A 23588-nucleotide genomic window follows, 5' to 3' on the forward strand; every position below is an offset into this window, starting at 1 on the left:
TTGCAGTGAGCCGTGACTGTGCCACTGCACTCCACCCAGCCTGGGCAACAAGAGTGAAACTCTGTCTCAAAAAAAAAAAAAAAAAAAGATTGGGTATGGATGCTTGTTGGATGGGGATGTGTGGGTGTGAATCTGGGCCAGACCAGGCCTTGGGTATGAGTTCTGATTGTTGGAAGCTGTCTAGGTGTGCGTTCCATTTGCACAGGGGAGGTTGGGTATGAACTGAGGTCGACAGAATTCAAGGGTCTCCAGGCACACAGAGGGTTATCTGGTTGGATGTGGCCCTTTGGTTGTAATTCCACCAAAGGAGATCCTCAGGTTCAGGTCTTGATGTGGGTATAGGGCAGGCCCCTGGCAACCCAGACAACAGGCCAGTGGGGTGGTTTTCCCTTAGCTCCAGATGCTACAAGTATCCCCAATCCATCTCTTGAATCCCCTTCACCACCCCCTATCTAGCTGATCCTGGGAGGAGTTGTCCAGTCCAGAGAACCTATCTAGACACTTCACTAGTACATAAGCCTTTATTTGGGGAGGGATGCTTGGGGAGCTGTCTCCAGTTCCTGTGCTGCACAGAGGCAGGAGCATCTTCCCTGAACGAGGAAGAGAATGTAGACTCCTTTGCCAATGCTAGTTAGGTGTCCCGGAGGCCAAAGCACCAAAGCTTGGTGGAGAAGGTTTGTGATGCATAGGAGGGAGGCGTTCACATGTCTCAGGGCCACTCGTGAATGAGGGCAGGGAGGTGAGGGGGGGCCTAGAAGCTGAATGGGCATGTAAGACTTGATCAAAACAGAAACCTGGACTCTGCATCATGTCCTGTGACCCACCCTCCACTGTGGTATAACACTGGAGCAGTCATTTTTCCTCTCTCAGCCTGTTTCCTTTCATCGGGGGAACGCAGGCAGCAGTGTCTGCCCGGGGTGAGCAGAAAGAGGATTGCTTCTGTCCACAGTCCACCTGCCTCTACCGCTCAGGCCGAATGAGGCAGGTTGGATGCCGCCAAGTTTTTAGCAGGCTCTAGAGCTATCCTAGAATTTGGGTAAGAGAAAGACAAGGGTTCTAGTCTCAGGTTTTTCTAGGATTTGTCCAAGGCTTGGGGCCCAGCCAGGTCCTCTCCTCTTGTAGGTGGCAGGAAGAGAGTGAGACCTGGAGGGGTGGACAGGAGGGGCTGGGTTTGGGCCCACTCCCACCTGGGGAGCTGGTGACAGGGCGGTGTGTGTGTGCCCGGTCATTGTCACTTCTCCCAGTCTAGAATGCTGGGGAAGCTGTGGGCTGGACTGGGGCCTTTGGGAGGGCAAGAGGCCCTCGAGTCCAGGATGCCTTGGTGTCAAAATTGCCCTGCTGCTCTGAAACAGACCTAGGCATTGCAGCAGGCCAGGCTGGGGCTGGGGCATGGTGATGTGGAGAGAGGCAGGAAGAGCTCCAGGGAGTAGAGGGTACCACAGTCCCTACTCCCAGCACTGCTTCCGTGCCCCCTGGCCCCAGTGCTATTTGAAGTGAGACAGAAAGTGAGCAACAGGGTAGCTGGGCCCATCAATGCCCAGGCCCTGGCAGAGGCCCAGCAGGCGGAGGCGGGCCTCGGTGGGACTGGACCCGGCACAGGCCACACTGCAGTAGGGCTCCTCGTACTCCCCAGGCACCAGGGCCTCCTCCAGCAGATTGAGGCGTAGCAGGCCACGGTCGTGCAGGGCCTGCAGGGTCTCACGGCTGGCAGTGGAACTCAGGGCCTGCAGGTGCTGGGACACAAGGCACATGACGCCCACCAGGTGGCCACGAGCGCGTGGGCGGGTGGGCAGGGCAGGCCGCAGGCCGCAGGCCACCATAACAGCAGCCAGCAGCAGGTCCACGCCATAGAGCTCCAGGATCCAATCACGCAGGTAGAAGCCACCCATGCGGGGGTTGATCTCGATAAGCCGAGGCCCAGCCCCGGTCAGCTTGAGCTCCACGTTGAAGACCCCATCGAGCAGCCCGCAGCCCAGGCAACAGCGGAAGGCTGCCTGCACCATCTGTGCCTCCTGCTCTGGTGCCAGCCCGGTGGGCATGCAGGCCGCCGTCTCAGTGAAGCCAGGCAGCCTCGTGGGGCCATTGTCAGAGACAAAGGCAGCCAGCAGCCGCCCGCCAAACAACACTAGGTCCACATCGTGCTCGGTGCCCTCCACAAACTCCATCAGCAGCATGGCATTGCCCCAGCCCAGCCCAATGCCCGGGTGGTCGGCCTCGCCCTGCAAGTCTCGGGTAATCCGGGAAAAGTGCTCATGGCACTGTGGCGCATCCTCTACCAGCCGCACGCCCACTGCACCTGCCCCGAACTCCAGCTTCATGACACCTGGCAGGGGTACCTGGTGCACGGCCCTCTCCACATCAGCCTCGCTCTCCAGTGGGCAGCAGGGCACAGCATGGAGGGAGGGCGCAGGCCAGGGTGGGCCATGGTGGCGCAACAGGTGCAGCTGGGTGAGGCTCTTCTTCTTGGCCAGGCGCATGGCAGCTGGGGGGCTGCAGGGCAGACCCAGCTCCTGGCAGAGGAGGGCTGTGAGCACCAGGCAGTCGTCCCAGTAGGAGAAGCAGCCATCTAGCTTTAGGCCGCGAGCCCGCACCAACTCTGCCAGCAGCCGTGCATTCTCCTCATCCCTCCGATGCTCGGTCATGTCAAAGTGGATGAAGGTCTGTACCAACTGGGATGCAAAGTGGTTGGGGTCTGACTCCACGAGGTGCAGCTGCAGAAGCCACAGGGCGGGGCATATCCAAGTCAGCCAGTACTGGGTGCTAGGGGAATAGGATGGGGCCTAGGATGGCCCAGGTCTTCGGGGGATACGAGTGCACAAACACTAGGTGCTCAATAAATATGTGTTGAGGATTGACTGAATAAATGGAAGAGGCAGAAGTGCGACACCTAATACAGGCTGGAGGGGAGGGAAGGCGTCCTAGAGGAGGCAATGCCTAAGCTGGGAACTGAAGAATAAGAGTCAGCCAGGTGGCTGCAGGAGGAAAAGGCATGATCTGGGTGGGAGGGGCTGCAGCACAGAGAGGAGGGTGTGAGAGAGCACGGCGGACTCTTTCCCACAGGCAGCCTCACTGGCCGGGGCTTGCAGAGAAACTACCAGGGCTGGGGCTGGGGACAAGTGGTTTGGTCATCATTCACCCCATGTGCTCTGACATTGGGAGGAATCCAGTGGGGCCCCGTGCCCCTAAAGCTTACTGCCTGCTGGGGGAACCCAGGGCAGAGGCAGCCACTGAAGAGAGAGGGAGGGCGGCTCTCTGCAAAGTAACACAGCCTCAGCAGTGGAGTGGCATTCCAAGTGGAGAAAACACTGAGCAAGGCAGGGAACACAGAGGTGGTGTCCCCAGGGGGTGCTGCATGGTGGGAGAGGGGAGAGGAAGCCACTTTGCTAGATTAGGGCCAGCTTGAGACAGCCTGTTTTCTTATCTGTTCAATGGGGACAAGAATGTCTACTTGGCTGGGTGCACACCTGTAATCCCAGCACTTCGGGAGGCCAAAGCAGGAGGATCGCTTGAGCTCAGGAGTTCAAGACCACCCTGCACAACAGAGTGAGATACGGTCTCTACTAAAAATTTTAAAAATTAGCTGAGCAGGCCGGGCCCGGTGGCTCACGCCTGTAATCCCAGATCTTTGGGAGGCCAAGGCGGGCAGATCACTTGAGGTCAGGAGTTCAAGACCAGCCTGGCCAACATGGTGAAACGCTGTCTCTACTAAAAATACAAAACTTAGCTGGGCATGTTGGCGCACGCCTGTAATCCTAGTTACTCAGGAGGCTGAGGCACGAGAATCACTTGAACCCAGGAGGCGGACGTTGCAGTGAGCCAAGATTGTGCCATTCCACTGCAGCCTGGGAGACAGAGTGAGACTCCGTATTAAAAAATAAAATAAAATAAAAAATAAAAAAAATTAGCCGGGCTGAGGTGGGAGGATCGCTTGAGCCCAGGAAGTCGAGGCTGCAGTGAGCTGTGATCGCACCACCGGCACTCCAGTCTGGTCAACAGAGTGAGACCCTGTCCCCAAAGTCTACCTGCCTGGCTTGCTCCAGATTCTGTAATGTGAGGCCCTGCTATGAACTTGATTCAAGATCTGCATGCGGCTCCCCAGCACCCTCTGCGGGTCCTGTGTGCCAAGTGTCAGGAATTCAACCTCAAAGGGCCCGCCCTTTCCCCAGGACAGAGCCAGGCTCCTTAGCCTGGCATTCAAGGCCCCCGCTCTGGCGCTAACGCTGTCCCTCGCCCAGCCCATCCACCCGGGCTCCTCTCCTCTTTCTGCGGAGGACTCCTTGCCTCTCCCCAGGGCCTCTCACTCCAGGCAGGGACAGAACAAGCGCAGTCTCCCCACCCTCTCAGGACGGCGGACCCCGCCCCTACGCCCAGGCTTCCGTGTACCGGGCCAGGATGCCCCGCCCAAGCACCGCCCCTAGCACGGGGGTCCCGCCCCAAGGGCGCCCCTTTGCTCCACGCCCCGCCCCAGAGTCTCGCCTCCACCGCTCGGGCCAGGACCTGGGGCCCAGCCCCGCCCACCTGGAGCCCGTAGTCGCGCGCAGCTTCCCACACGAACTTCTTGCTGACGCCGCCCGCGCCGACCACCAGCAGCTGCTTGCCCTCCATGAGGCAGCGCGCCGACCGCCGGAGCATGGTCTCCACCAGCGGCGCGGCCGCCGCCTCGTCGGCTGCCGGCCCCAGCCGCGGCGCGGCCCACAGTCCCTCGAGCGCGCCGCACGCCTCCAGGCACAGGCCGCCGTTCAGCTCCAGGGCCACGGGGGTCAGCATGCCGCCGGCCGCTGTCAGGGCGAAATCCACGCCTGCGCCGGGCGGGGCACGCGAGCTCAGCGCGGGCAGCCCCCGCCCTCCTGCCCCTGGCCCTCGGCTCCGGGCCCTGGCCCCGGTCCCGGCCGCCCTCACTCACCCAGGAAGTCTGTGTGCGCCCGGCGCCCGCCGCGCTGCTCGGCACTCAGGCCGGCCTCCAGAGCCAGCATGGCAGTCAGCGCGGCCTCGGCCGCCGCCTTAACGCGCTGCCGCACGGCCGCCACCTGCGCCTCCTCGCCCAGGCCGCACTGGGCCAGCGCCACCTCCAGCGTCCTCGGCAGGGAGTTGTGGTGCCGTAGAGGTCGGTCTCCGCGGCCCACGCCGCACACCACCTGGGCAGGGGGCGGCTCAGAGGGAGGCCCACACACTCCTGCCCCCCACGCACACTCCCACCCCCTTGTGCCAAGATTCAGACCAGACCCCTCACTGGACATTCAAGAAGCCCCGTCCTCCAGCATGTCTTAAATTGCACACGAGCTATACCTGCCACTCCCCATCTGGTCCCTAGACTCCTCCAGGGATTCTACCCAGGCTTCCAGGCCCAGCTGGGGTCCCCCTCCAGGATGGCTCCTGCAGCCCTAAGGGCCTGGGCCACCCTGGTGTGCCCCGCCCTAGCATCTCCCTGGGGCACACCTCTCCCCTACCCCACTGGAGCTCCCTGAGAGCAGGGTCGAATCTCTCCCTCTCAGTGTAGCCTAGAGCTGGGTACCCAGTAGGGTCCCTGAAAGCCTTCCTGAACTCCCCAGCTTAGAGGCCCCTCCTGAAGGGCTCCAGGCACTAGAGGTTTATCAGGAAGCCCTGGGTCAGCCTCTAGGTGGGCAAGACTCTCTGGAAAGACAGTTCAGCCCCCTGGGCCCTGCTACTACCCAGCGTGGGGCTGAGCACAGGGGCAGGGGCTCTTGGTGTGGGAGGGGTTCTGGAAGGGTTGCAGGAAAGTGAAGACGGGTCAGACCCAGTAGTTTCCCCAGAGGCAACTTCCATCCCTCTAAGGATTTTGTCCTCTCTGCCCAGAGATGGCTCAGGGGCCCTGGACAAACCACTGGGACTGGACTGGGGTGTGGCAGGCAGGGTCACAACCTGGGCCTGGGCCACACTCACCTTGCTCAGCAGTGGCCTGTCACCCTGTGTCCGACACACCACAGCACAGATTCGCACGGCCAGGCCAGGGCCAGGTGAAGGACCGTCTAGGGGAAGACAGGGAGGTCTAAGGCCAGCACAGAGTGGCCAGAAGGCCACACCAAGCCCCCACCCCTGGCCAGCCCAGGTGACTCTCACCTGAGCAGGGCAGCTGGACAGGTGGGTACACAGCCTCCACCAGGACACTCTCCTCCTCCTCCAGCTTCTCCAGCAGTGCCAGCACTGTGTTCACCACTGCACCCAGCTCTGCCCGTGGGTGCAGACGCAATGCCTGCCGCCCCCGCCAGCGCCAGCCACTGAGCTTCACAGCCACCTGCAGCAAGGAGGGGAAAGGGGCCTCCTGGACACCACCCCAGGTACTGCAGGGTGGGGCGCGTCCACCACAGGAGCCGGTGAGTAAACTGAGGCAAAAGGGCAGGGGATTGCCCTAGAGATGGGCAGTGGCAGGGCTAAGAGGTAGGGACACCTTCCCAGCCAGACTTGGTAGCCGTGCCTGGGTCCCATCCTGCTGGCATCTGTACAGACCTCAGGGTGGACAAGAGCCTGTTACCTGTAGAACATCACCCAGGGCCTCAGAGCGCAGAAAAGCCTCCACTTCCTCTTTCACCAGCGTCTCTTGGCCCTCTTTGCCACTCAGCTCCACCAGCCGTAGCCCTGGGCTGGAATCCCCTCCGCGCAGCAGCCCTGGCGGCTTGTAGGTGAATGCCAGGGTCGCTGGCACAGCCACACCACCCTGCTGGGCCAGCAACTGCCTTGTCAGCAGCCGGTCCTCCAGCAGCCGGGCCAGCTCAGCCGAAGCTCCTGTGGGGCAGGTCAGGTCACGGGCGAGTTCTGCTGCCTCTCGGCCCCGGCTGGGCCCCAGACCCAGGCCTGCCAGAAAGTAGGTGGCACGGCGTGGGGGGACAAAGTCATCCAGGAATGTCAGGCCCCCAGGGTGGAAGCTCACAGCCTTGGAGACCAGCAGGGCTGCCTCACCCGGCTGCCCAGGTGCTGGCACCTTCATCAACCAAGCAGGGGACAGGCAAAGGAGCATGTTTCCTGTGGGCAGAGAAGGCAAGTGGCTGGCCAGGGAAGGCTTGATGGCCCATGCCCGGGCCCCTGGGTAGCGGAGTGGGGGCAGCTGATCCCAGAACCCATCCCCACTCGGCATGGCAGCTGCTCCAGTGGAATGCAGGCAGTTGCCAGGGTTGGCGGGTATTTTGGGATGTCGCTGGGCCAGGGCAGGGCTGCCCTTTCTGTAGAAGGGGATGGGGAAACTTGAGCACACTCACCCGGGCTCTGGACCCCACCCTCCAGCAGCACAGGCAGAAAGGTGCTGGGGGAGCCCAGAACGCACAAGGTCACCTCCGCCCCAGGACAGCCTCGGGAAAGAGAACATGGCCCAGCTCACCAGGGGCGCCCTTGTTGTCTCTCTGCCCACCTTCCACCACCTCCACACCCATGGCCTCACCCTGGGCCCCCACAGTTTTCCCAGGAATCGGACGAGACAGGGGACAGACGGGGAGTGGATGTGCCCGCCAGTCCTGCCCTGTGAGACGGGTCCCCCCTTTCTGCAGTTGTTCCAGAAGTGCTGCAGGCTGGGTGACTGGAGACCTGGGTTCTGCCTGAGCTCTGACTTTCTGTATGACCTTGGAGGAGTCAGTGTTCCTCCGAGCCCCTGTTTCCCAGTTTGTACAATGGGACCAAGTCTGTGATTCTCAGGTATTCTACCTGCGAACCCTCTGTCCACACAAAATCTGTATATACAACAGACGTGGGAGGGGCAGAAGGGGAGGAGTCTGGGAGGTCTCAGCTGCTGAGCTGCCTCCACCGCAGCTCCCAAGACCTTAGGTCTCTAGAAGCTTCAGTGCCACACAACATGGTTTCCCAATCCCAGGGCTGGATCTTTCTGGGGAGGGGGTGAGGGCAGAGAGCCCAATCCTTGACCTCACTGGTGCCAGATGCCCTTGCAAACAATGTTTGCCTACCCTAGGCCAACTAGCTGTGCCTTTCCTGCCTTCAGACCGAACCAGAGCCTGGGGGAAGGGGCTGACCTTGACATGGATGAGGAAACAGACTGGGCTGGGGGCCCCTCCCTGCCCCCAGGGGTGCCCCCCTCCAGGGAGCCCTTGGGCACCTGTGCGGGGCGCCTGGCTGCGGTCCTGAGTCTCCGGAAGGCCAGCTTGCTGCAGACAGCTCTGCAGGAGGCTGTAGTAGTAGACAGTCCAGGCCCGGGCCTCGGTCCCCTCGGGGGATCCCTTGCAGTCCAGGCCCACGTCCTGGCGCCAGGAGCCAGGGAAGCAGCCTGTGGACGGCAGGCCAGAGCCCCCTCCCCAGGGGCCCTCATCTTCCAGGTCCTTGGAGCCCAGTGGGCAATCCCACTCGGGACCAGATGGATCCAGGGAGAGCTGAGAGGGCAGAAGTGGTGGGTCTTGGGCAGGATGGGCCAGTGGTCACATTAAGTCACCCAAGGGTGTAAGCCCCCCACTCTCCCAGCCTGGGCTGTGTTCAGGGCTGACACCATCCCGGGGACTAGGAGAGGAAAGGCCTGTGTTGGGGGTGAAGGCGCATTAATGGGAACGCGATGGTGGGAGTGCTTTGTAAACTGTTCGGTGTGGTGCCCCTGGAGGAATGGCAGGAAGCAGTGTCCTGCCGACCAGCACCCCCCGCGCCCCCACGCTGGGCTCCGCCTTAGCTTGCTCCACAGCAGCAGAGTTTTCTGCTGGTTTTGTTCATGGAGGCAACCCCAGCACCTAAACCGTGCCTGGCACACAGCCACTGCTCAGTAAATGTTTGTTGACTGAAGAGCAGGTGAATGAACGAACCCAGCCATCACTCTGGGGTGGCTTATTTCTCTCTCATGACCCAGCATGGAGTGTGCTGACACCTAAATGTGATTCTACTGTCATCTCCACGTAGGCCTTGAAGTCCTACTGTGTGCCCAGCCCTGGGCTAGACATTAGGAGGGGGAGGGCTGGGACCCCTCTTTGCAGGTTTTTTGAGTCATGGAAATGCTTTCTTTGGATGAAACCTAATGTCCCTACCCTCTCTGAGGCTGGCGTACCCCACATGGGGCTGCTGGGAGGCTCCGTGTGAATGGAATTCTTGTTCTTTGCAGTCCCCAGGCCTGGACAGGGGACTCAAAGCCACCTTGAGCAAGCTATGAGGTGTCTTTGGGCCTTGTTGCCTGGTGCCTGCCCTGTCCCATCCGCTGGGGGCTGATGAGGCTGGGACGAAGAGAATCTCTTGGTTGTTGGGAGATGGTGTGCTGTGGCCCAGACAGCAGAGAACTGGGCCTCACACCTGGGCTTGAATCCCAGTTTGCCAGGGCCAGAGCCTCTGTGCCCTCTCCTAGAAGGTGAGCTCCCTGAGGGGCCATGGAATGAATGACTGTCACAGGGCACTAAGAGTGCCCACCTCCCAGGACGCAGCCGCAGGGTGGGGGTGAGGGAGCTGGTTGTGAGTCTAAGCTCTCTGCATGGGGCAACCCCAGGCTTAGGTCCTGGGTGCTGCCTGCTGTCCTCTGGGCCCTCTCTCTGCCCAGGGACTTGGGCCTTGTGGGGGAGGGACCGCAGGAGACTCACCATCTCGTGGGTGGAGTGGCTGAAAGACTGATGGCAGAGACAGAGGGACAGAGAGACGAAGGAGTCAGGGCAGCCAGGTCCCTGCCTGGCCTTCCAGCCCCTAGACTTTGGGAGTGGAGAGGTGGCCGACACCTGTCCCTGCAGAGAGAGGCCAAGACCGCCCCACCCCCACCCCAAAGATGGGGAGGGATTTCTACTGCCCAGACCGAGTGGCTCCTGCCCCAACGCGCTCACAGGTCCTTCCTGCCCTAGGGTCCCGGCTCGGCTTTGCCCCTCCAGCGCGGGGGGAGTGGGGGGCACCGGTTCCCGGGGGTGGGGAGCGTAGCGTTGAGGGTCCCGCCGCCGAGCGCGGGCGCGTGGGGTTCTCGTCCCGCGACTCCTGCCCCGGCCGCCCCCCTCCCTGGCTCTCCCGGGCGGGGCCAGAGCCGGAGTACCTGGCGGCTGTAGCGGCTGGGCGGGTGTGGTGGGCGGACTCCAACCGGGCGGGATGCAGCGGCGACGGCGGTGGCAGTGGCACAGCGCCGGGCCCAAGCGGCGTCGCTTTATATAGAAACGCCCGGGGCATGCCCAGTGCCCGGCGGGGGCGGCGCGGGGCGGACAGACCGACAGGGACCGATAGGGACCCGCCGGGGACGTGCCCGCCCCACCCGCCACGAAAACGTCCCAGACCTGGGGGCGTGGGGCGGGACACGAACCTGGCAGGAGGAGGGCACGGAGCAGGCAAGGAGAGACGGGGGTCTTCAGAGACACAGAGGAAGTCCCGACAGAGGGCCAGGTGCAGATGGACAGGGACTGTCGTCGGGGGTCACAGACTTAGGGCGGTGAAGAAAGAGGAAGGCCACCATGGAGAAGAGATGGAAAGGAGGGGCGGGGAGAGCCGGAGCAGGCAGAGACTGGTACTAGGGCCCGCCCTTAGGGGTGGTGTGCCCGGGAGAGCAGCCTGGGGCACACAGCCCTGAGCTCTACCTTTGGATAGAGGCCGGAGCTCCCAGCCCTGCACTTTCTGTCCCAGCTGCCAGCGCTCTGCCCTATTGCACGTTCTCCCAGCGAGGCCCTCCTGGGTCAGGGTCTCTGCACATCTGTGCAGCCTCCTCCTCACTTCTGGGCCCAGTGGACTTGCACACAGGGGCCAGGATGTCTGTAAGATCCAGTCTCTTCTGGTGTGGTGGCTGCCTATAATCCCAGAACTTTGGGAGCCTGTGGCAGGAGGATTGCTTGAACCTAGGAGTTTGCGACCAGCCTAGGCAACATAGCAAGACCCCGTCTCTACAAAAAAAAAAAAAAAAAATTTTAAACTAGCTGGTTGAGGTGGTGTGGGCCTGTAACCCCAGCTACTTGGGAGGCTGAGGTGGGAAGATCACCTGAGCCCCAGGGGTGGAGACCGCAGTGAGTCCTGGTTGTGCCACTGCACTCCAGCCTGGCAATATAGTGAGACCCTATCTCTGTCTCTCTCTTTTTTTTGTTTTTGTTTTTGTTTTTGTGAGACAGAGTTTCACTGTGTCACCCAGGCTGGAGTGCAGTGGCGTGATCTCAGCTCACTGCAACCTCCACCTCCCAGGCTCGAGTGATTCTCCTACCTCAGCCTCCAGAGTAGCTGGGATTACAAGCGCAAGCCACCATGCCTGGCTAATTTTTGTGTGTTTAGTAGAGACCGGGTTTTGCCATGTTGGCCAGGCTTGTCTTGAACTCCTGACCTCAGGTGCTCCGCCTGCCTCGGCCTCCCAATGTCCTGAGAATACAGGTGTGAGCTACTGTGCCCAGCCGAAACCCTATCTCTTTTTTTTGACCCTATCCCCCTTTTTTTTTTTTTAGACAGAGTCTTGTTTTGTCACCAGGCTGGAGTGCAGTGGCACGATCTTGGCTCACTGCAACCTCCGCCTCTCTGGGTCCAGTGATTCTTCTGTCTCAGCCTCCCAAGTAGCTGGGACTACAGTTGCGAGCCACCATGCCCAGCTACTTTTTTTGTGGGGGGGGGGATGGAGTTTCGTTCTTGTTGCCCAGGCTGGAGTAGCTGGGATTACAGGCATGCGCCACCATACCTGGCTAATTTTGTATTTTTAGTAGAGACAGGGTTTCTCCATGTGGGTCAGGCTAGTCTCGAACTCCCGACCTCAGGTGATCCGCCTGCCTCAGCCTCCCAAAGTATTAGGATTACAGGCATGAGCCACTGTGTCCAGTCCACCCAGCTAATTTTTGTATTTTTAGTGGAGGCGGGGTTTCATCATGTTAGCCAGGATGGCCTCAATCTCCTGACCTCATGATCTGCTCACCTCAGCCTCCCAAAGTGCTGGGATTACAGGTGTGAGCCACTGTGCCCGGCCCCCCATCTCTTTAAAAAGAAAAAAAGAAAGGAAAGAAAGGAAAAGAAATCTGCTCTGCTCATCAACACCCACCTAGGTCGACTTCACACCCGGAGATGAAGCTACAATCTCCCCAAGACACACATCCTCACACCCAAGTGCACCCACCCAAACAACCACAGAAGCTACCCCAGGAGACCTGGGTCACAGCCACAATTCACCCACAGAAGCACAACCAAAGATTCACACCCTCTCCTGGAGTGTGTCCCACCAGTGGGTTTCAATCCTAGCTCTGGCTGTGGCTGTGGGACCTGGGCCCCTCCCCTTTGTGATCTGAAGCTCAGTCTCCCCAGCCTAGAATGGGGCTGGTTCCCCTCTCCCAGGCAGGGCAGCCCATGGCTCTGATTCCTCCCCCTCACAGACCCTAGTCAGTCCCTCTCCCTACCTGTCTCAGAGCTGGACACATTGAGCCCTGGCTGTCCTTGAGAGCCTCCTGGCCTGGGGGAGAGCACTGAGGGGCCCACACATATCAGGGACAGAGATAACAGCTGTTGGACCCTTTCTGCAACATAAACAGGGCAGTCTGTGCAGACACATCCCTGTCTACCACTGGAGGGGGTTGGCAGAGAGCGGAAATGGCTTCTCCAGGGTGCCTAGCCCAGCCCACATTCCCCACACAACTTCCAGGCCCGCATGCAGCCCTCCCAGCAGCTGGCCCAGGCTCCAGGAATGAGGTACAGCCACCCCAGGAGACCCAATCGCTTGCTGCCTGGGTGGCCTGAGCGCCCATGGCGTCCCACGGTGGGGCCTGGGTGTGATCCAAAGAGCATGAGTTTTTGACATGTAACAACAAATTCAACAAGCTCTGCAGCCCCAGGGACTCAGTTTTCTCATCTTCAAATGAGGATACAGTGCACACTTAGCCCAGGCTTAACACTTCACATGCAAGGCAGCAATTATGAGACTCAGAGAGGTCGTGCGACTTGCCCAAGGTCACACAGCTAGTGAGAGGCAGAGCTGGGATCTTCTGCCAGAATACGTGCATGCCCGCACAGAGAGCTGTGTGGTGTGCCCTCTCCCAGGCCACCCTGGCTGGTCCCTGGCTGCACTGGCTTTTGCCTTGTGGACACAAAGGAAAATCAGAGTTGCACAGCTGCAGCCCAAGCTCAGGGCCCTGGGACTCGGGGCAGGCAGGTGGGCAGGGTGGTTCTGCTCTGCCCCTGCCAGGAAAGCCTGGACATCACCTGAGGCGGAGCCAAGTCAGGTAGGGGTGGGGTGAGGAGAGGCAGTGCTTTGGCTGCTGCGCAGCTGGACTGAACAGTCGTGATCACCATCATGAGCTGGGAGAGCACTCTTGAGGCTGGGGTGGAGGCTATTATAATCCCATTATCCGCAGGAGAATACTGAGGCTCAGAGAAGGAGAAAGGGCCTTTCCCATGTCGGGGAGTCCAAGTCTGACCCCTCTGGGAGCCTGGAACAGTGTGGGAATTCAGGGAACCTCAAGTGGGTGGCAGTGCAAGATGGAGACCATGGGTCCCCCCGATCCATGGCAGGCACCCATTTGCTACCCATCCACTCCTCTGCATGCCCCACTCTGAGACAGGCTGACTGACATGCCGGGGCCCTCCCAGCTCCTGTCCCCACACACTGAGCGCTCTCCGAGGCATCGCTTCCCTTCCCCGAGCCCCTTTCCCGGCAGATCTGTAGGGACTTCCTAGGTTCCCTGAGCATGTTTGTGTCGGCTGCTCACTGCACAAAGGCACCTGGGTGAGAGATCATGCCCCACTCTGCTACACCGTGCACTCTGCTGAGGCTGCATGTTGCCTGGAGGAGAGACATATTTCCTTAGCTGTCAAAAAGGTGCTGTGGGGGCCGGCGCAGCCCTGCGGAGGAGAGCCTGTGAGAACGCATGTGTGCGAGGGTTCACACCGGGAGAGCGCTGGTCCTCGTCTGTCCGACCTGTGAGTTAGGGCTCCCATGCAGATGACTGATAAGGAAACCTACAGAAGGGCTGCCCAGAAAACAGTCTCCTGAGTAGGAAAGGCAGTGACTGAGCCCCAGCTAGAGGGGCCCTGCTGGAGACCACCTGCTCCTAGGGTCTGTGTCCAGGGTGAACCACTGCCACCATGCCCCTGCAGGCTCATGACAGACCCTCGGCCCAGGGCTGAGGCTGCTGCACCTTGCTCCCCTATTCTCCCAGGTAAAGAGCTGAACTGTGGAGGGTGGGGAGCTCCCAAGTAGACTTCAGGGACAAGTGCCCCCTGACCCCGGCCACCCTGCCTGCTACAGTGCCTGAGATTCCACCAAGACACTCCTCATCGAAGGCTCAGGCATAGTCTACACAGCACAGAGCCTTGCCTCTGCATTCCAGCCGGCTCTGCCTTTCACTGTGGGCCTCGGTGAGGTCCTTGTCCTCACTGAGCCTCTGTGTCTCTAACAGGGATATCGCGGCTACCTGCAGAGAGAGGGTCTGGCGGGGTGTCTGGGAAAGGGCTTTGTAAACTACAGGTAAGGAGGCTATTACTAAGTTGCAGGCACCCCAGCGGGGTGAGGAGGAGTGGGCGGAGGAGGCTCTGGAGCGCTTTCTAACGCAGAAGAGTCTGACTGTTGCCTCCTCCACACACACGGACTGGTGCGGGATTGGGGGTGGGGTGGGGAAGGAGAAGGAGAAAGCACTCCCAGGGAGCTGCCTAGCAGAGAGCTGCCAGTGGTCGGGGCAGGGGTAAACCTTGGGTTTGCCATGGATAGTAAGGCTTTCTGCAAGTTCCTGCTCCTCCTGAGCCTCAGTTTCCCCCAGAGAAATGACAGATAAGGGTCTGGGCCACCATGATCCCCTATTCCAGGGGGTAGGCTCCTTGGGAGTAGGACAGGTCTGCCCAGGACCCAGGACCCAGGACCTGGCACTTGTCACATAGATGCAGCCTGTGGCCCTGTTGCAAGAACATTCCAAACCCAGAGTCCGACAGGTGACTCCACTGACACCCCACCCGATGACCACCTCTGGAGCCCGAGCCTGCAGATGCCTCCCATCCATATGGAGTCCTGCTGTGTTCCCCATCGAGGGGCGGGCACTTGGGAACGGGTACTGCGGGACACACGCCTGTGTCAGAACCAGCCCTGTTGCCCTGGTGATGGCTCAAGTCCTAGGCACCCACGGGGGCTATTAGTGAGTGTGGGAGGGGGTTTCCATGGTGGCGGTCCCGAGGGGGCAGACACAGGGATCAGGGAGGGGCGAGGGCCGGCGGGACCTTTCTCCTTTGTCCGCGGCACACTAGGCCTTTGTTCTTGCCTGGGTCCCTTTGACAGATGTGACCAGGACCATGGGTGCGGGGAGGACTTGGGTTACAGTCCCCCATCCCAGCGAGTTCTAAACCACCCTGGAGGGAGAGGAAGGAGGGCAGAAGAGGGGGTAGAACTCCTGGACTCGCCATCCACTGGGACACCCTCCTCCTGCAGGTGCAAAAGCCACTCCTATCCCCAGATGCTGGGGCAGGGTGACTTTCAATTGGCTCTTATTAATGTAAACACCTTCCCCAGCTGCCAGTGGGCAGCCTCAGTGTGTCCCCAGGGCAGGACCAGGAGAGGGCAGGGCTGGGAAGGGCAGGTGAGGGAGGAGGGGAAGGGCTGTCTGTCTGGGGTTGGGAGGAGGGCATTTGATCCAGTGCCATCCAAGGCTCTGAAGATCTGAAGATCCAAGTTCAAAAAGATTTTATTCCTGGAGCCCTCTGGGGTCCCTTAACCCAGCCAACCCCTTCCCTGACTCCTGTGGTGCTGGCTTTGGTACTTGTGAGGGCCTGGGCACCAGGACAGTTCCATGAGTCCTCACGTGCCCCACTCTGTGACCCTCCTCCATGCTAGTGCCTGACCCAGTATGTACCACGGAGCACCTCCTCCTCTCCCACCACCTGGTCCCTGCCTGGAAGGAAGCCGAGTCCCAAGAGTAAAGTGCGGTGCCTATTTGCAGGGCTGGCATCAGCCATCAGGCAATTGAGACTGGGGAACACCAAGTCCATGGTCCTCTCAGAAGCGGGTGTCCAGGAAGGAGGTGGAGCCTCGTTGGGGCCTGGGAGGCCCCTCGATGGGGGGGCCCCGGGCCCGAGTCAGGAGCCCATGGAAAGTCTTGCCACGGGTCTGGGGTTTCCGCCGTGGTGGTCTGGGCTCCTCTGGGGGCTGCACCACAATACGAGGCACCTCAGGCTTGGCGCCTCGTCGTGCCCCTGCCAGCTGCTGGGCCTCGAAGATGGCTTGGGCCCCAGCGAGGCGGACCTGTGGCCGGGGCAGGGGCCCCGGCGCAGAATCGGACAGCTGGGCCAGCTGGGCCTTGATCTCCCGCTGCAGGTCCCGCTCTGACAGCACCACGTTGTGCACCTGTGGGGAGCAGTTGGTGCTGCGTTTGCCCGGCCTCAAGGCAGGAACAGGAAACTGAGGTCCCCAGCCCAGGAAGTGGCTGAGGACTGAGGGGCTGACAGCCTCGCTGGGGAGCCACAGAAAGCCACTGGAAGCCTCGGGTTTTCGTGTTCTCTGAAGCTCAGGGGACAGGAACTCAGTCCCCGTTCTCGCTTTGGGTTCCTGCTCTGGGACTCAGTTTCCCCCATGCAGCAGGGGCTGGGCAAGTCCGAGTAGAGGCAGGGGCACCCACCTGTGACATGAAGGCCTCCTCCTGCAGCTGCGTGGGGGGGATGGCTCGAAGGGCTCCGAGTGTCTCCAGGAGGCCAGGGCAGGCCCCTCGTTGCTCTGCAGTGCCTAGCGCCAGGCGCACCAATGTCAGCCCCACACGGAACAGTACCTTGGCACCTGCAGGCCGGAGGCTCACTCACTGGGAGGCCGGCCCTGCCCCTCCACAGTTCTGCACCCAAACCTGCCTTCAGCTATGTGCCTGCCACTCTCCTGCAGCTCTGCCCCCCCACCTCCGCCCCAGTTCAGGTACAATGACAGAGGGTAGAGTTGCATTTTGGGCGACAAAGCCCACTGCACTGGTCAAGTTAGCCTCAAGAGCCACAGATGCTTTGGGGAAGAGTTAATATCTTGTGAATTTGGTTACTGTCACCTCCCATCCCCACCCCCGCCAGAATGAAGGTCTCAATCACTTGATGCTCAGATGCCATCCACATCTGGAGCCAGCAAGTGCCCAGCAGGTGCCTGTGGGCTCCGGGGAGGAGCACCTCCTACCCTCCCTGAGCCGGTCAGGCCTCCATGTGCTATGATCACCCAGCTCCTACCCCAGGCGGTATTCGGGTGACAGGTGATGTGCCACCAGGCACAGGACCATCACCTTCAGCACACCTGGTCCTATGACTCGAGGCTCCAAAAGGGAACCCCGGAGCTGGTGAGCTAGCTCCCCGCCCACACCCCAAGGCTCCAGTCCCCTCCAAGTCACCAGCTTCCTGCCAGGAGCCCGGAGCTACTGATGCCTTCACACCAAGCCCTCCCTGGGCCTCAGCTTGCTCATCTCCATGAGGAAAGGTCAGGTGGAGCCCTTTAAGGGCCTTTCCAGCTTGGATCTGTGACCCTCTGATTCTAGAAAGATCCTAGGCAGAACTGCTCTCCCCTAAGCTAGGAGCATAGCACTTGGTGCACTCCCCACAATGCAAGCTTGGGCTAGTTCTGGAGCCTCAGAATCCTTTCCTGGCAGCCTCTGATCTGAGAGGAGACACCAGGGGACCGGCGAGGTTGAGTGATGATGGTGACTGTCAAGAAACAATCACTACTCATGCTATCGTCCTTCTGATAAAGGGAGCCTGTGTAGTGTTTGCCCTCAGGCGGGCAGGTCAGGCCCTGCCCAGCTCTGCCCAGCCCTGCTCTCGAGGTCTGAGGCTGGTTGGGAGGTAACCGCATGGATAGCGACGTGGACACCTGTGATCAGAACTCTAAGCCAGCCAATGGTTCCTCCACTGTGCGGAGGGCAGGAAGCCGGCCGAGCACATGACAGGCATTCAGTATGCATGCTGATTGATTTCTACCACGTTTTAAGGTGCAACCTCCAGATCTCACATATAGAACAGAATGCAGGTGGGTTACCGATGGCAGTATCAAGGCGGAGTCCCAAAGACACAGGGAGTCCAGCTTGGCCCTGCTCCGACTCCCCTCCCGTTCTTGGCCTGGCCCCCAGCCTCCACTTCTCTGGCTTCATGGCTCCAAGCCCTCCCTCCTTCATGGACTGTAGCCTGGCCCCTGGGGACAGTGGCCTCTCTGGCCTAGGCATCCACAGGCACCCCGGTGAGTCCTCCTCCTGCACAGAGCAGCCAGAAGGAGCTTAAATGCAGCCATTGCCCCTGCGCTCCCCTGACACTCTGTCACATCCCTACTTTTATTTTCTTCATGACACTTCTGACAATCTATAAATATCTTGTGTGAATTTGGTTACTGTCGCCGCCCATCCCCACCCCCGCCAGAATGAAGGTCTCCATCACTTGATTCCCAGCTGCAGATGCACGTCTGGAGCCAGTGAGCATGCAGCAGGTGCCTGCGGGCTCTGGGCAGGAACGCCTCCTACTGTCCCTGAGACACTCGGGCCTCCATGTGCTGTGATCGCCCAGCTCCTGTCCCATCTGCCTCCCCTGGAAGCCTCCCTGGCCCAGCTCTGCACCAGGCGGTGCCTGGGTGATGGGTGATAGGTGATGTACCACCAGGCACCAGGCCATCACCTTTGGTACACCCGGTCCTGTGATTTGAGGCTCAAAAAGGGAACCCTGGGGCTGGTGAGCTACCTCCCCACCCATACCCCAAGGCTCCTGCCCCAGCCACTGGCTGCCCCACTCACCCTCACTGAGGAAGGCATCCCAGACACGCAGCACTGTGGGGAAGGGCAGGGAGCGGGCGAAGAGGCACAGGAACCACTCGGGCAGGTAGAGCAGGGGCCCGACGCCCACCTGCTGCAGGTGCTTGTGCACGTGCGGGAGCAGCCGCCGCAGCAGGGCCATGAACACCTCGGCATCCAGCCGCACAGCCTCCTGTGGCCACGTCCGTCAGCAGGCCAGCACCGCCACCCCCAGGCTCAACCTCCCTCAGTCCCCAGACCCCCACCCACTCACTGGACCCCTGCCCCTCCCTCCTCCAGCCCCCATGCCAGCCCCTCACCATGTGGGGCCCATAGTAGCCAGGGAGGTAGACCTCACAGATCTGCACCAGGCACCAGAAGGCCTCCTGGGGAAGGGGCAGGGCACAGGCCTGTAAGTGCCCACGAAGGAAGGGACCGCAGAGGGGAAGTCAGGACAGGGGAAAGGAGTGAAGGGGAGGGCCTGGGCACCACAGGAGCCTGGACTCAGGGCCACTCCTAACCTGCTCAGTTCCTGGGAGCCCTTCCCGAAAGCACCTCCCTCTGCCCAAGACAGGGCCTGCTGAGGGGTTTAGGGTGTTGGAAATCACAGGGCTCATGGTGTTAGATCTGAAGGTCACAGGGTTGGGGTTCACTGGCCAAGGGTTGGAAGTGTCCCAAAGTTCAAGTCCTGGGTTTCTGGGGCCATTGGGGTTGGGGTCACAGTCCCCAAGTTCAGAATCAGGAGTCGTGGGGTCAAGGTGATAACATCCAGATTCCTAGATGACTGGGATCAAGGTTGGGGTCAAGGGTCCCAGGTTACTGGAGTCAAGGTCATTAGGCTTGAAGGTCTCTGAGGCTGGCAGTCATGAGGCCCTGGGTCACTAGGACGGGGTCCAGGAATCAAGGGTCGCAGGTTTCTGAGGCCACAGTTCCTGGGGATGGGGTTCCCTGGGCCTAGGTCACTAGGGTTCCTGGAGCGGGGTCAAGGTCACTCACCTCCGGTGGCAGGTGCATGAGCAGCACAGCAGCCACGGGCCCCTGGGCCTGGCAGTAGCCCTGCTCCGGTCGATACAGGGTGTAGGCCTTGAGCACCTGCAGGAGCCCCTGCTGCCTGTGCCGGAAGACCCCATAAGGGGCCAGTCCTGCAGGCACCTCCTTCTCCACCCTCTGGAGGTCTCTGCCCAGGCCTCAGTCTCCCTGGGCCTTGCTGGGTCCCCTGAGATGTAAGACTGTACAGCTGGGCTGGGGAAAGTGGGCTGGAGCACCCAGGGCTTGGGGGGCTGGGGGTCCCTGGGTATCACCGGCCTCGTACCCGTGGCCCTGAGGTGACACAAACATCTCGTGCAGGGGGAACTGGCGGTGAAGGTCCCTGCCAATGGTCTCCATCCACTGTGGGTCTCCAGGGGCCTCTGCCAGCTCCTGTGGGTAGCCAGGAAGGTGGGTGTGAGGGTTTGGTGTGGTGAGGGGCTCTGGGTAGGGGAGTTGGGGCCCCTGCCCACTCCCTCACCTGATAGGTGCCAGGGCTGTTTTTCTGACACACATGGGCCCCGCACAACAGGGGCCAGCACCGGGCACGCAGGGCAGACGGGATGCCTTTCCGGCACTGCATCTTTACCTGTGGGCGAGGCCAAGGGCTCCACTAGGCAGCCTCCATAACTCCCGCTGGCAGGCCCCAGGCACAGCTCATCAGCAGGCAGAGGCCCACTTTAGGTGGCAGGGAGCAAAGACAGGAGGTGCTGGGACACAGGGTGGGTACATTTTGCCAAGATGTGGGCCGAGGCAGACAGGAATGAGCCATGGAGGCCAATGGGGCCCCTGCCCTGCCCCCTCACCTTCTTGTACCGCCGGGACATGGTTTTCTCCCAATGCAAGGTCATCTCCACCCACTTCATCTCCCGCTGGCGGATGAGGTCTGCAGGCGGGTGGCCCGGCCTGGAAATGCATGGCACAGGTATCCAGGCGCTGGGCAGCTGTTACCTAGGGCCCACACTGCCATCCTCCAGGCTACCCAGGTGAACCCAGTTCCTGGCCCTAGGGATCTCTGGGAGCCCTGTGGGGTGACCTGTGACCCAGGAGCTGCCAATGCTTGTCATGGGGACAGGAAAGGATGTGGCTCCAATGTGGGCAGAAGCAGGAGACTGAAGGGGTGAGTGGGTGTGTGTTGGGGGAGGGGCTGGTTGGCTGTCACCCCGGACAGGGACACAATTCACAGGGGAAGCTGGCTGGAGAGAGCCCTGGACTGGAAGCCCGGAGTCCTGAGTGTGAATCTGAGTCTGTGTCTGATCTCCTGTGTGACCTGGGGCAAGTTTCTGTCTATATCTGGATTTGTGTTTCTGTCTGTAGCTTGGGGATATATCTGGACTTGTGTTTCTGTCTGTAGCTTGGGGATATATCTGGACTTGTGTTTCTGTCTGTAGCTTGGGGAAAGGGGGAAGGAGGAGGTATGGGTCTGTGATTCGGATCTGGGATTCCTGAGCCAGAGGTTCAAAGGGGAAGGATGTTCTGCCCCAGTGGTGGGTGCGAGCCCTCGGAGGCTGGGGGTAAGAGATGTACAGAGGCCTCCCCGACCCTTCCCACCTTAGGGTTCCACCTGGTGCCTGCGGAGGGGTGCTACTGGCTGAATCCTCCTCCCAGTCCCTACCACCAGACCCTCCCGGCCTCCCTCCAGAATTCAGCCCTCAGCCCCCGTCCTCTGTCCCAGCATCCCACCATCCCTCACCCTGCCCTCTTACCCTGGCTCTGCCGAGCTGCCCCCAATGAATCCATAGCGGTCGGCCTGGCGATATGGGCCAGGCCCACTGAGCTCTGAGTCGGACCCCAAAGAGCTGGAGTCATCCTGCAGCTCGGGAGGCTGCACCAGGTCCTCCCCCAGGGCCTGGGCCATGGTACCAGGGGTCTTCAATGCCACAGGCAGAGAAAGTGGGGAGAACCAGTGTGAGGGGCCACTCCTGGCCAGCCTGGGGCCTGGCTGCGGGGTCAGAGTGGGGAGGTTTCAGGGTATCTCACCAAGCCTCCTATGTCTCCTCTTTTATGGGGGCGGGGGCTAGGCCCTACCCTGACAGAAAAGCCAGGCCTCTGTCCGGAGACCCAGCCCCAGGCCCAGCCTCTGTCTCCACCAGCCCAGTTCACCTCCTGCAGCACCTCACCTCCTCCTCTCACTTCCTCCTCCTCCTCACACAGCTTCAGCAACCGCTGGGGGCCCCTCCCAAGGGTGGGGGGTGTCACCCCTTCCTCTCTGAGGCTCTTCCTGCCTGCCCCAGTGCCCCTGAGCTGTGGGCTCCTCCCACCCTCCCCATGGCTCCAGTGACTGAAGGCTTGAGTTTCTGTGCTGGTTGTGGAGGGCCCAGGCCTGTTAGACACAGAGGCCAGGCCACCTCCAATTCTTTTGTTTGTTCCTTTTGAGACAGAGTCTTGCTCAGTTGCCCAGGCTGGAGTGCAGTGGCGCGGTCTCAGCTCACTGCAACCTCCACCTCCCAGATTCAAGTGCTTCTCCTGCCTCAGTCTCCCAAGTAGCTGGGACTACAAACATGCACCACCATGCCCGGCTAATTTTTGTATTTTTAGTAGAGACAGGGTTTTGCCACGTTGGCCAGGCTGGTCTCAAACTCCTGACCTCAGGTGATCCACCCACCTCAGCCTCCCAAAGTGCTGGGATTCCAGGCGTGAGCCACCATGCCTGGCCTTTATGTTTGTTTCTTGAGGGTCATGCTCTGTCACCCAGGCTGGAGTGTAATGGCACGATCTGGGCTTACTGCAACCCCCACCTCCTGGTCTCAAGAGATCCTCCTGACTCAGCCTCCCTAGTAGCTGGGACTGCAGGCGAGCACCACCATACCCAGCTAATTTTTGTATTTTTTGTTGAGATGAAGTTTCGCCATGTTGCCCAGGCTGGACGCAAGAGACCATCCCGCCTCAGCCTCCCAAAGTGCTGGAATTACAGGGCTGAGCCACCACGGCAGGCCCACCTCCAGTTCTGAGGTTATTGGCATGTAAAGCACCCAACTCAGGGTTCCAACAAGAATTAAGGTTAATTATCATCTGCTCCTTTTTTTTTTTTTTTTTTTTGAGACAGAGTCTCACGCTGTCACCTCAGCTAGGGAGTGCAGTGGGCCTCCGCCTCCCAGGTTCAAGTGATTCTCCTGCCTCAGCCTCCCCAGTAGCTGAGATTACAGGCGGCTGCCATCATGCCGAGCTAACTTTTTGTATTTTTAGAGAGATGGGGCTTCACCACGTTGGCCAGGCTGGTCTTGAACTCCTGACCTCAAACGATCCTCCCACCTCAGCCTCCCAAAGTGCTGGGATTACAGGCGTGAGCCACCGCGCCCAGCCATGTCTGCTCATAAAGTAATTCTTTTTAAGTGCACACCCTGCAATATTACTGTGCTACTCAAAAGCTAATTATGGGGCCAGGCTTGTTGGCTCACGCCTGTAACCCCCCCAGGACTTTGGGAGGTCGAGGCCAGTGGATCACTTGAGGTTAGGAGTTCAAGGCCAGCCTGGTCAACATGGCAAAACCCCACCTCTGCTAAACACACAAAAACCAGGCGCAGTGGTGCACGCCTGCAATCCCAGCTACTCCAGAGACTGAGGCAGGAGAACCGCTTGAACCCGGGAAGAGAATGTTGCAGTGAGCCAAAGTCACGCCACTGCACTCCAGCCTGGGTGACAGAGCAAAACTCTGACTCAAAAAAAAAAAAAAGAGCTAATTATGGGACTTGTAAGAAAATATTAATTTATCATGCCCCAAGGACCGAAGTGCGCTGGAAGTTCAGCCGTAGCTATCTTTGAGTGTGGTCAGCCGCCTGGGGGCCACGGAGACCCACGAAGAAGGGGGTCCTAGGTGAATGCGAGGTCCAGGTCTTGCACCAGTCTGTTCATCTCCTGAGCCTCAGTTTCCTTTCCTGCACTTCGAGCAGTTAACCCTTAGTGCCTAGCAGCCGGTTATTAATATGTTCACAACACCCTCCACCCAGGGCAGGGGTGGGAAGGGCTGTTCTGCTTTTGAAAGAGAAAAACAACTTCCACAGT

General features: G+C 60.2%; 2 protein-coding genes across 25 annotated transcripts; both read right to left on the reverse strand.

The window, feature by feature from the left end:
* Positions 1–502: 502 nt before the first annotated feature.
* CARNS1 (carnosine synthase 1) lies at positions 503–10351 on the reverse strand. Of its 13 annotated transcripts, XM_033205076.1 has the most exons (11): positions 9938–10351; positions 9504–9530; positions 8057–8327; positions 7212–7301; positions 6916–6978; positions 6491–6741; positions 6079–6253; positions 5902–5987; positions 4904–5135; positions 4519–4799; positions 503–2711 (listed from the first exon to the last, which is right to left on the reverse strand). In XM_033205076.1, exons 2-11 carry the CDS (start codon positions 9504–9506, stop codon positions 1485–1487), a joined length of 2679 nt encoding a protein of 892 aa, XP_033060967.1. In that variant the 5' UTR covers positions 9507–9530; positions 9938–10351; the 3' UTR covers positions 503–1484. The 13 variants fall into 13 exon arrangements, with proteins under 13 accessions (XP_033060967.1, XP_033060966.1, XP_033060962.1 ...); XM_033205075.1 differs by having other exon boundaries at positions 6491–6978; positions 8057–8198; XM_033205071.1 differs by having other exon boundaries at positions 6491–6978.
* A 5143-nt stretch (positions 10352–15494) lies between these two features.
* On the reverse strand, positions 15495–23418 carry TBC1D10C (TBC1 domain family member 10C). Of its 12 annotated transcripts, none has more exons than XM_033205099.1 (11): positions 23401–23418; positions 21293–21528; positions 20393–20492; positions 20068–20175; positions 19873–19979; positions 19557–19667; positions 18881–18970; positions 18564–18753; positions 17822–18032; positions 16443–16597; positions 15495–16171 (listed from the first exon to the last, which is right to left on the reverse strand). In XM_033205099.1, exons 2-11 carry the CDS (start codon positions 21442–21444, stop codon positions 15824–15826), a joined length of 1572 nt encoding a protein of 523 aa, XP_033060990.1. In that variant the 5' UTR covers positions 21445–21528; positions 23401–23418; the 3' UTR covers positions 15495–15823. The 12 variants fall into 12 exon arrangements, with proteins under 12 accessions (XP_033060990.1, XP_033060988.1, XP_033060991.1 ...); XM_033205097.1 differs by lacking the exon at positions 23401–23418 and adding an exon at positions 21707–21817; XM_033205100.1 differs by lacking the exon at positions 23401–23418 and adding an exon at positions 21707–21805 and having other exon boundaries at positions 21293–21456.
* Between the last annotated feature and the right edge of the window lie 170 nt (positions 23419–23588).

This window comes from Trachypithecus francoisi, unplaced genomic scaffold (genome assembly GCF_009764315.1).
Source record: "Trachypithecus francoisi isolate TF-2019V2 unplaced genomic scaffold, Tfra_2.0 Lachesis_group8, whole genome shotgun sequence".
Taxonomy (NCBI): domain Eukaryota; kingdom Metazoa; phylum Chordata; class Mammalia; order Primates; family Cercopithecidae; genus Trachypithecus; species Trachypithecus francoisi.